Raw genomic sequence first — 12,849 nt, 5'->3', positions numbered from 1 at the left:
ATTGTATTTAGGTTCTTTATTTAATAAAAAGAAATAATGAAAAATTTAATCCTAAAAAAATTAACAATTAACTTTCAAAATCAAACTAAAATACCAAAGGGCAAATTTTTTTTATTATTTACTTAATTACCCATTTATCCTCATCATTAATGTTTCCTGCAAATCCGTAGTGAATAACCATCTATGATGATGAAACACCGAGCGCTTTCAAATCGGCAAGAACAGCCATTTATGAAGATGAATTTTTCTTTTTAAGGATTGTTTTTCTATCGCTAAAAGAAGCGAAACAAAAGCTCTGAGGCTAAAGAAGTATGCGTTCTGATAGAAGCTTGAAGTCCACTCATTTTCTTATCAGTAGTGAAAGATCAGTTGCGAGTTAACTCTCAAGCACACAACCATGTTGTCTGAAAACCTCATCGTCTAAAAAGCAAAAACCAAATACTCAAGGAATTAATTACGGATCTCACAAAACAAAAACTGACTAAACCAAAGTTCACTTGCCACCCTTCTTGGCGGCAGACTTGGTCACCTTGGCTCCAGATGGGTCCTTCTTCTCCACACTCTTGATCACACCAACAGCAACGGTCTGTCTCATGTCCCTAACGGCAAAACGTCCAAGTGGAGGGTATTCGGAGAAGGTTTCCACAACCATGGGCTTGGTCGGAACCATCTTAATCATACCGGCATCACCATTCTTCAAGAACTTAGGCTCCTTCTCTAGCTCCTTACCAGATCGTCTGTCAATCTTGGTCAAGAGCTCTGCAAACTTGACAGCAATGTGGGAGGTGTGGCAATCGAGGACAGGTGCATAACCATTTCCTATCTGTCCTGGATGGTTCATAATGATAACTTGGGAGGTGAAGTTGGCTGCCTCCTTGGCAGGATCATCCTTGGAGTTGGAGGCAACATATCCACGCTTGAGATCCTTGACAGCAACATTCTTCACATTGAACCCAACATTGTCACCAGGAAGAGCCTCTTGAAGAGCTTCATGATGCATCTCAACAGACTTAACTTCAGTGGTCAATCCAGAAGGTCCAAATGTAACAACCATTCCAGGCTTAAGGGTACCGGTTTCAACACGACCCACCGGGACAGTTCCAATACCACCGATCTTGTAGACATCCTGAAGTGGGAGACGGAGGGGCTTGTCAGAGGGTCTCTTGGGCTCATTGATCTGGTCAAGAGCCTCAAGGAGGGTTGGACCCTTGTACCAATCGAGGTTGGTGGACCTCTCAATCATGTTGTCACCCTCAAAACCAGATATGGGGACGAATGGAATCTTCTCAGGGTTGTAACCAACCTTCTTCAGGTAGGAAGAAACTTCCTTAACAATTTCATCATACCTTGCCTTTGAGTACTTGGGGGTTGTGGCATCCATCTATACAGAATTAACAGAATAATTTGCAACAAAACCAATCAAATTATAACTAAGCTGATAATCAAATTATAAAACATCATATTTGGGAAAATGAAGCAAAATTCAACCTTGTTGCAGCAGCAAATCATTTGCTTGACACCAAGAGTGAAGGCAAGGAGAGCATGCTCACGGGTCTGCCCATCCTTGGAAATACCAGCTTCAAAACCTCCAGTTGTGGAGTCAATGATAAGGACAGCACAGTCAGCTTGAGAAGTACCCGTAATCATATTCTTAATGAAGTCACGATGTCCAGGAGCATCAATGACAGTGCAGTAGTACTTGGTTGTCTCAAACTTCCACAAGGCAATATCAATGGTGATACCACGCTCACGCTCAGCCTTCAACTTATCGAGCACCCAGGCATACTTGAATGACCTTTTGTTCATCTCAGCAGCTTCCTTCTCGAACCTCTCGATCACACGCTTGTCAATACCTCCAAGCTTGTAGATCAAGTGACCAGTTGTTGTTGACTTTCCAGAGTCGACATGGCCAATGACAACAATGTTGATGTGAACCTTCTCCTTACCCATAGCAACTTTTTAGCAGAAAAAACTGCATCGGGAGAGAGTAAAAGTATTAAATAAAAGAAAACGAAAATAGTTCATAAACGTATCATGCTTCATTGGCATATCACAAAAATTCAACAGGAATTAATAGTGATACATTATCTTTTCAAAAATGAAATCACCAAAACCATAATTAGGCTTATTTCCGTTGATATACATTTTCAAAATCTATTTTCGAACGGAAAATGACTTACAGAAAAATAAATTATTTTTAGGAAAAACTTCTATAAAAACAATGGTCTTTCTCAAAGTATTAAAAATAAACATTGATATACTTATCCAAAACATGTTAGATTTGAAGATTCAAATCATTGCAATGCTCTTGCTTTCATATGGTGACATCTGAATATCTAAAATCACATTGAAATAACAAGAGATGCATGAAACATGAACTGAAAAATAGCTATGCCTAAACAATAAATCATTCTCATAGTAACAATAATCATATTGAAAAGAATAATGGAATGTATTAGTATGACTACAGAAGAAGCTTAGACAAAATCGAACCTTAAATTTTGAAGAACGGAGAAATCGGCAGAGAAGAGAGAGTGAGATGTCTAAAGATGAGAAAAAATAAAGACAAACATTTCTTTCATAATATAAACCTAAACGAGCCTTAGGGTTTTCCGTTCTGCCGTTGGATTAGATTCTTCCTTTCCTATTGCAAAACCTAACGAATTTAGACCGTCGGATTTCGCTTCAAGGATGGATGGGAAAGAGAAGTTGAATTCTGATGGGCGGCTGACTGCTTTTAAGTTTAGGGTAAACTGTAAAAATAGTCACTTTTATTTGACTCAGATTACATTTTAGTTACTTAAGTTTAAAATTTTACGTTTTAGTCAATTACATTATCGTTTTGTTACGAAGTGGTCACTCTACCGTTAAAATCCGTCACCTCCCTAATGTTAGTCTTACGTGGCAGTCTAAATGATTTTTAAATACCAACTAGGATGTTCAGTTGTCAGTATGAAAATAGATTCTTAATTAAATAAAGTTAATTTAGACTGCCACATAGGACATCCAAGTTGGCATTTAAAACCCATTTGGACTGCCATGTAGGACCACTATTAGGGAGGTAAAGGAGCTTAACGGTAGAGTGACCACTTCATAACAAAACGATAACATAAGTGACTAAAATGTAACATTTCAAACATAAGTGACTAAAATATAATCTGAGTCAAACAAAAGTGACTATTTTTATAGTTTACCCTTAAGTTTAACGGTCAACACCTTCAACCCTACTAATTTCTTAAAATAGGGTAAATATACTTTTTGGCACCTAAAATTAACTTTAATGTTCAAATTAGTTTTTTTTTTTTTTCAAATTGGTAACTAAGTTAGGCTTGCATAGCATATTTTAATCCATTTTTGTAACCCATTAAAAGTTTAAATTTTGAGGATAGTCTCTACACTTATTGATTTTTGTGGATTTAGTTTCTCTATTTTTATTTGCTCAAAATTGATCCCTTTACTTTTTGATTTGCTCATTTTTAATCCCTCCATTAACCTTTTCAATTAACACTGTTAAAAAATTAGGAACAATCATAAATTTAACCTCTCAATCTTTACATATTTTATCAATTTAACCCTTACTTCTTTTATTTTTGCTTTAATTATTAAAAATAAAAAAAATTATGGGGTGTTTGGTAAACAGAGTTTTGGATTTTTTTAGTTAATTTGAGCACAAATAGAGAATTGAGTAGTCAAATCCTCTAATTATAGTATTTGGTGAATGGAGGTTTGCAAGAGCTTATTGAGCTAAAACTTTCAAAACAAAAAACGTTGACATCAGCAATTTTTTTCACAGCTGATTGGAAATGAGATATGTGAAATGACATATTTAATTATACTTGCTCAAAATTTACTCCTTTTGCCACATGATTGCTCAACAATTACTCTCTTCGCCACATGTATCTATTTCTTAAATATTTATGTACTCTTAATTTATTTTCAATTTACTTGTGTAAAATTATTTCTTACGCAATTTTATATTAATCGAAATATGCTACTTTACAAATTTATTCAGAGTGTGACATAATTATCACTAATTACATACTAAGAACATGACATAACTATCATTAAGAATATAGTTTACAATTATATTGATACACCATTAAAATTTATCAATTTCCACAAGGTTAATATTTGTAAATAAAGAACTCAAGAAAATTATCAAACAATCAACTAATTACCAAACAGGCGTATAAAATTTTCGATATGTGCCAACAAATTAAAAATAGAAAAGAAAAACTTACTATTAATTATTACTACTATTAGAGATTCTAACTTGTAATTCTCATTTAATGATAATAAGTACCGTGCATATTAAGTAATCTACATTATAAATCATTTAACTTAACCTTAACTTTTAAATAGATTATCAACTTTTGATTTAATCAAATTACATCATTTAATTGTAATTATTAGTGAATGACAATAAAATGGTTAAATTATTTTAACGAAATAACTTAATCTACGTTCTTACTTTCGTGTTTAGTGAAGAAGGGTCGGAACTGTCAGGCTGCAGAACAGGGGATATTTCAATGAATAAACTGTATTAATTGGCCCAACCAAAAATTATGAAATTTTTATAGAAAGAAAACATATGAGTCTAGTTTCTGGGAAAATTTATGGATCTTAATTTCGAGTTCTGTAGCTCAAGATAAAAATGATTTAGTGACTATGACACGGATGGACAGCTTGAATATTCACATAAGTAAATAGTGAAAATTATGGATGATGTTACTTACAAGTGTGTTATTTATACTAAGGATGTGGATGGAGAGGAGGAGGAGGAAAAGTAAATATATATATATGAATGACTTGATCACATGCCCGATTATAATCGATAAATGTTGAATTAGAAATGATATAATGTTTTATTTGGAATATTTATTATGAAATTATGAATATCGTCATAATACAAAAATCGTACTTGTGAGTTTGTATAACTAAATTTTAGTGACCATTTGTTAATTTTATGAATTTCATGATGTGTTATTTTATATGTATTGATGATAAAATCGCGAATAATGTAAAAACATGAAAATTGAATAAATGATCAAATTGAGCATTACAATTCAGTGACAAGATGAATTGAAGGAAAAGACCATGGTTGGACCATGGCAACAAGTGATAAGTGATAGCTTCGGCTACACTTATCTGATCAAGGACAAATGAAAGTGATAAGTGATAACTTCGGCTACACTTATCTGATCAAGGACAAATGAAAGTGATAAGTGATAGCTTCGGCTACACTTATTTGATCAAGGATAAGTGAAAGTGATAAGTGATAGCTTCGGCTACACTTATCTGATCAAGGACAAATGAAAGTGATAAGTGATAGCTTCAGCTACACTTATTTGATCAAGGACAAATGGCAAGTAAAAAGTGGTAGCTTCGGCTACACCGATCAATGAAAAGTGGTAGCCTGCCACCGATCATCGGCTACTTGATTAGTGAAAATGGTAGCTTTGGCCACGATCGATGAATAGTGATAGCTTCGCTACAAGTGACAAGTGATTTCGTGTAAGACCATATCGGGATAAGACATCGATGTGATATGTGTATAAAATGTAAGACCATAGTGAGCTATGGCATTCTAGTGAAAAGACCATAGCTATGCTATGGCATCGATGATTATCAAGAAAATTCAAAGGCATACCTGCAGTGCGGACCAATTCGTAAGATGTTCACTAATTTGAAAAAGTTTGGTAAGTATTACATGGAATTATGTGACATAAGGAAATACGAGTTGATGAGACATGAGCATAAAACCCGATTGATGAATGAGTTCATTTGTGATTATATATTTCTCGCCTTGAGTGTATTATCCGTATGAATTGGTATTCCAAATGAGTTAATGAGAAAACTTCTAGTATGAAATAATCGAGTTCGAAATGAAATATCATGAAAACATACCGAAATACATTGGTATGTCTTGTATATGCTATTTGAATTCATGAATGTGGAAAGTAAATGTATGTGGAAATAAGAGATGATGATATCTGTACATGGAATTTATTGATGAATACGTACATCCAAATTTATCTGATAGATTTTAGTGTACATTGAAATTGGGCTTAATAAGTGATTTGGCAATTTAAATCGTGATTGGCAGGAAGAGTTAGTAAATTGCATATTTATGAATTGTTACACGTATTTGTCTGAAATACGAGGAAGTGATGGTAATTGATACATGTAAAATTGAGACTATGATATATATATATAAAAACATGGGATATGTTTGATAAATGTGTTCATTTATAACTACGGAATTATGTACCTCATGTGTGTTATTTGCATAAAGATGATATTTCAAAGACTTTAGTGAATAAAGCTTAAATACGAAATAGTATGAAATCGAGACAAGTTGTTATGAAAATGTATTTAAATTATCTATAAGTGTTTCGTGCTTCTCAGTAATGCCTCGTACTCTATTCCAGCGACAGATACGGGTAGGGGTTGTTACAGCTAAAGAATAAGGGAAAAGCTGCTGTAGATGCTTGTGTTGCAAAGCATGATACCAGTGACTCTGAACTATCACTGGTTGCATCATCATCGTCGTTCCATTCAAATGAGTGGATATTGGATTCGGGTTGTACCTATCATATGTCCCCTAACCGGGAGTGGTTCTCTGATTTAGTAGAACTAAATGGAGGAGTTGTTTATATGGGCAATGACAATGCCTGTAAAACTGTTGAGATAGGTTCAATCCAATTAAAGAATCAAGATAGATCAACCAGAGTTCTGACTAATGTTCGGTACATGCCCAGTTTGAAGAAAAATCTCATCTCATTGAGAGCCTTGGAATCCAATAGTTCAGTTGTTACTATGAGAGATGGGATTTTGAAAGTGACATCTAGCGCACTTGTGATATTGAAGGGCATCAGGAAAAATAACTTGTATTACTACCAAGGTAGTACAGTTATTGGAGCGATCATTGCGACTTTAAGTAACAAAGAATTGGACTCAATGCGGTTGTGGCATATGAAGTTGGGACATGCAATGAAAAATCCTTGCAAATTCTGGCAAAGCAAGGATTGTTGAAAGGTGCAAAGGCTTGCAAATTAAAATTTTGCGAGCATTGTATTCTGGGAAAGCAAAAGAAAGTGAAATTAAGCACTACTATCCATAATACAAAAGGTATTTTGGAATATGTTCACTCAGATGTGTGGGGGCCTTCCAAAACACCTTCGTTGGGAGGAAAACACTACTTTGTTACTTTTGTTGATGACTTTTCCAAAAGAGTTTGGGTGTATACCATGAGAACTAAGGATGAAGTGCTTAGAGTTTTTCTTAAATGGAAAACTATGATCGAAAACCAGACTGGCAAGAAAATCAAGCGGCTTAGGCCGGACAATGGAGGGGAATATAAAAGTGATCCGTTCTTCGATGTGTGCCAAGAGTATGGTATTGTTCGACACTTCACAGTTAGAGATACACCACAGCAGAATGGAGTGGCAGAGCGTATGAATCAAACATTCTTGGAGAAAGTTCGATGTATGTTGTCTAATCTTTGGGTTGGGCAAGCAATTTTGGTCGAGGTGTGACATCTACCGCCATCTTGTTAATCGCTTGCCATCATCGCATTAGAAAGAAAAACTCCTATGGAGGTATGGTGCGGAAAACCACTTCTGATTATGATTCCTTACATGTGTTTGGATCCACCGCATATTACCATGTGAAGGAGTCAAAGTTAGATCCGAGGGCAAAGAAAGTTCTCTTTATGGGAATCACTTACGGAGTGAAGGGATTTCGTCTTTGGTGCTTAGACACAAAGAAAATGATCAGAAAGAGATGTTACCTTTGATGAATCTACCACATTAAAAAGGTAGCAGATGAAGATATTCGACAAGCGATACTCCTGACAAGTAGAGTGTACTCCAAAACAGGTGGAGTTTGAGCAGATGGGGATTTGCCCAGTTAATAAGTCTAATTCTCCAGCCACAATGGAGGAATTAGAGGTTGAAGAGGTTCTCACCCAAGAACCGTTAAGTACACCAGAACCAGTTGCAATTGCAAGGCCACGGAGAGAAATTCGTAGACCTGCTCGATTTACTGATATGGTGGCCTACGCCCTTCCCGTTGTTGATGATGATATTCCTATCACTTATCAAGAAGCAATACAAAACTTAGAAAGTGATAAATGGAAAAGCGCCATGGATGAAGAAATGCAGTCTCTCCGGAAGAACAATACTTGGGAGTTGGCGCAATTACCGAAAGGTAAAAGGGCAATCGGATGCAAGTGGGTATTCGCAAAGAAAGATGGATCTCCTAGCAAGAAAGATATTCGTTACAAGACAAGATTGGTAGCTAAAGGCTACGCTCAGAAGGAGGGAATTGACTACAATGATGTATTTTCCCCTGTTGTGAAGCATTCCTCCATCAGAATTTTGTTGGCCTTGGTAGCACAGTTGAACTTGGAGCTAGCTCAACTTGATGTTAAGACGGCTTTCTTGCATGGTGAGTTAGAATAGGAGATCTATATGACTCAGCCCGAAGGATACACAGATGCTGGTGGTAGAAATTGGGTTTGTAAGATGAACAAATCGCTATATGGATTGAAGCAATCTCCGAGGCAGTGGTACAAGCGATTTGATAGCTTTATGAGAAGACAGAAGTACACAAGAAGCAAATATGACAATTGTGTGTATTTGCAGAAGCTGCATGACGGATCTTTCATTTATCTACTCTTGTATGTTGATGATATGTTAATCGTTTCGAAGAGCCAAAAAGAGATAGATAAGCTGAAGGCTTAGTTGAATCAAGAGTTCGAGATGAAAGATCTAGGTGAGGCCAAGAAGATTCTCGGCATGGAGATAAGTAGAGATAGACAGAGAGGCAAGCTTTGTTTGAATCAGAAGCAATATCTGAAAAAGGTATTACAATGTTTTGGTGTAAATGAAAACACAAAACATGTAAGTACCCCACTTGCTTCTCATTTGAAACTTAGTGCTCAATTATCTCTCGCCCGAAGAAGAAAGAGAATATATGGCAAAAGTCCCATATGCTAATGCAGTTGGGAGTTTGATGTATGCGATGGTGTATCTGTGCCCGACATTTCACAAGCTGTTGGAGTTGTGGCGGTATATGCATGATCTGAAAAGGACATTGGCAAGCTGTGAAATGGATTCTACGGTATCTTTAAAAAATCGTAGATGTTGGTTTAATTTTTTAACAGGATGAAGCACTTGGTCAGTTTGTAGTTGGATGTGTTGATTCCGACTTTGCTAGTGATTTAGATAAACGTCGTTCAACTACGGGGTATCTGTTTACTCTTGCGAAAGCCCCAGTGAGTTGGAAGTCTACCTTACATATCTCTGATGGCAGTGTCTACTACTGAGGCGAATATATGGCGATTCTGAGAAGTCATTAAGGAGGCTATTTGGCTTAATGGATTGTTGAAAGACTTGGGAGTTGTTCAAAGTCACACTAGTCTATATTGTGACAGTCAGAGCGCTATTCATTTAGCGAAAAATCAAGTCTATCATTCAAGAACCAAGCATATCGATGTAAGATATCACTTTGTGCGGGAAGTCTTTGAAAAATAAAAAATTCTACTTCAGAAGATTCCGACAGCAGATAATCCCGCAGATATGATGACCAAGGTGGTAACAACAATCAAGTTTAATTATTGTTTGAACTTGATTAACATCCTGAGAATTTGAGCACTTTCAGGTGTATGGCACTCGAGAGCCCATTTGGAGGCACTACAAAAGATAACTTTATCGAATATGGGGAGTTGAAGGAAGTGTGTGAAGATGTGATTATCCTAATCAAATCTTCAAGGTGGAGATTGTTGAAAAGTCAATTAAGGGGGTGTTGAAAAGTCAAAAATGGGAGGTGTAATTGGCACCGAAAGAAAAAGTGATAGGCAGGTTGTTTAAAGTTGAATGGGATAATTACAATTTTTGGTCCCTAATTTTTTAGGCCATTTGCAAGTTGGTCCCTGAACCTCAACTATAAATAGGCCTAATCATTTTTCATTTCAACCATCCCAACCAATCTTTCTCTCTTAGTTTTCTCTCTTCTCCCATTTGAGAATTCTTAAGGAATTCTATTTGTTTCTAATATTTTGGAGATAGTAAAGTTATCATCTGGTGTTAGTGCCTGAGGACGTAGGTATAATTTACCGAACCTCGTTAAAACTCTTGTGTTCTTTCTTGTCCTATTTTTCTTTCAATATTTGAGGGTATAATAGTAGTATTTAATTGTGCTATTAAATTACTATAGAAGGGATATTCTGACTAAGGAAAGACTTGGTATTTAAGAGATCCTTGTGATCCACCTCTCTTCCCTGGGAATTGAACTTTGTGTAATTTTTTAGTACAATAATTTACACGCTTCCGACCTTATTGGAACAACAGTTCAACCTATTAACCATCCAAATCAGGGGGCCCGTAACAAAGTAGCTTCCATCGAGGAGCAAATAGAAGCCTCCAAGTTAAAGTTGTTGCAAGAAGTCAAGGGTTCCAAGTCTGATGAAGCTTTGTGGAGTTATTCCAACGAGTCGTTGGCTCCATTAGTTTTGACTTCCAACATCTCTACTTCTTTCAAATTCCCCAAGTTATCTTACAATGAGGTGGGTGATCCGAATGACCATATTGCCCATTACAACAACCACATGAATATCCTTGGGGCTTCTGATGATGTCAAGTGTAGAGCCTTCTCCATGAATCTCTCTAACACCATTTGAAAATAATTTCAAAATGGTTAATTTGACGTACTCTTGGTCTAATTACCATTCTAAACACTCCCATGATTTAAATCTAACTCTTTACAATTTCAACATAGACCCCACTACTTTAGTTACTCTTACGATGTGGCCTATAAGCTTTAAGTTCTAAATTCTTATTCTTAACAAATTAACACATCTAATTAATAAATATTAACTAACTAACTAACGAACCACAAAACCAACACATTTCTCATTCTAAAAAATCTCTCAATTTAGCTTTAATAGAATAATTCGGTTTAAGAAATTTGGCCAAAACTAAACTTCCTGAAAAGTTGGGGAATTACACGTTGAATCTTGGTTAGTAATTATATAGATTGAACAATTAAATAAAAGATAATTGATTAACTAGATTAGATGTAATTTAAGTTCTAGGTTTATAAATTTGATTGAGAAACTTAAAAGTTTTCACTTTATAATTTGCTTAGTTTATTTTTAGTAGTAATTATAATTTTTTATTGATCTAAATTAGATAAAATGAATAGTTGATACTTAGAAACTTAGAATCTAGTCTCAGCGAAAATGTTATCATCTTATCACTTTATTACTTGATCGACACGTGTACTTGCATTACAATTTTTCTTCATCAAGTCAAAGCATTACCTTCCTCATATAAGATAATCTAATATCTCAAGTCAATGGACTAATTTGCATGGTGGTTACATGAGTATGTCTTCCAAGAAACTTAAGTGATTCTATCGAATGGAGTCCTTATGGTGGGTCATATTTGACGCACTTGTTTCGAAAACAAGCATCCATAGTTGTCATCAAGCATCTCACTTCAACTTATGGAATAGGTTACATACATCTAATGTATGTAAGCTCAACATATGCTAGTCTCTAGAGCATTACCAAGGCACTATCTTGGCAATGCATTGACTAAGAACAATTTTAAGAACATGGCTTGGATGTTTAAGGATCCCATAATTGCAACTTGTTTATAATTCCTTTGTAGGTCTTATTAGTTCCATGAGCTTCGTTCCATTAGTACTTTAAATAACTTTTTTGTTATTCTAAGTTAGCATCAAATAAAACCTTTATATTACTACTTGTTAGTATGCAATTTTGCTTTATTAACATAAATATCCAAGTCAAATCACATTGCAACTAGGGTATATATTCTTTCACAGCAAGCAAAACCCACCTCGCAAAACAATAAATTTCTCTATGTAAGATTTATTCAGATCAACTATCGAAAAGAGTCTGCATGTTTTGCTTAGTTGACCTTAAGGAAACCACAATCACATTATGTAATGTCTTATAACTTCAAGATCAACTCCTTAACTTGACAACATCAAGTCACATTGGACTATACCTTAGTAGAGCTCTTCATGGCTTTAGGCTTGACCCTAGAGAATAAGATAATCAACCAATGGGTTTGTGTGAACCTCAAGACTATATAAATAAAACCCTTCTTAGCACAAAGAGAGGACAACTAAAACTAATGGACAAAACCTCTACAAAAATCTCTCAACAACCTCATATCCACTAATGGCTCTCGACACCAACAAGATGTGAATCACTTTTAAGCCCTCGTAATTGGATCTCGAATTAATAATCTCAAGTCTCACTTATTTTGGAATTATTAAAAAAATAATATTTGAATAAAGGGTTTATATAATTTTTGCCCTTAAACTTGACAATTAAGTCTATTTTAGTTATTGAACTTAATTTTTAAAAATTAAGTGATAAATGTGTCACAAACTCAAAATGCCACATTATTGAATATTGAGAAAATCTAAATTTAAAGATTAAAATAAACTTAATTATCAAACTTAAATAGCAAAATTGATTAAAAAATATAAATACCAAAATAGAAGAAGGTTAAAAATGAAAATATTCCCAATTATTCTCGAGACCTCTCTTTTCTTTCTCCCCAAGCTTTGGAGAGTTGTTTAGTAAAAAAGAACTCCTTGCCTATGCCCTATTACGACATATCTGAATCATTTTTATCTAAATACAACCCGCACCTGAAATCAAAGTCAAATGCCATTCTCAAATTAAGCGCGTAAAAACACCTTACCAATAACGATGGCCTGTTTAAATCACGCGATACTTCAAGCACGTGTACATGAAGCCACCCTTAACTAAGAAATCGAAGAATTTACCTGTCAAAACAAATCTCA

The 12,849-nt window shown here is 35.1% G+C and overlaps 1 protein-coding gene across 1 annotated transcript; it reads right to left on the bottom strand.

Moving 5' to 3' along the window:
* Positions 1–316: 316 nt before the first annotated feature.
* LOC108489329 (elongation factor 1-alpha) lies at positions 317–2,636 on the bottom strand. Its single transcript, XM_017793788.2, has 3 exons — positions 2,494–2,636; positions 1,489–1,972; positions 317–1,381 (listed from the first exon to the last, which is right to left on the bottom strand). The coding sequence occupies exons 2-3, from the start codon at positions 1,948–1,950 to the stop codon at positions 494–496; spliced, it is 1,350 nt and encodes a 449-aa protein (XP_017649277.2). The 5' UTR covers positions 1,951–1,972; positions 2,494–2,636; the 3' UTR covers positions 317–493.
* Between the last annotated feature and the right edge of the window lie 10,213 nt (positions 2,637–12,849).

Source organism: Gossypium arboreum, chromosome 10 (assembly GCF_025698485.1).
Source record: "Gossypium arboreum isolate Shixiya-1 chromosome 10, ASM2569848v2, whole genome shotgun sequence".
In the NCBI taxonomy this organism is placed as follows: Eukaryota; Viridiplantae; Streptophyta; class Magnoliopsida; order Malvales; family Malvaceae; genus Gossypium; species Gossypium arboreum.
This window is presented reverse-complemented; position numbering and strand designations above follow the sequence as displayed.

Bases quoted from the DNA above. Each gene is read 5' to 3' on its own strand.
- LOC108489329 (XM_017793788.2), bottom strand. From the start codon at position 1,950: ATGGGTAAGGAGAAGGTTCACATCAACATTGTTGTCATTGGCCATGTC. The intron at 1,382-1,488 runs GTTGAATTTTGC...AATTCTGTATAG, and splicing joins TGATTTGCTGCTGCAACAAG to ATGGATGCCACAACCCCCAA.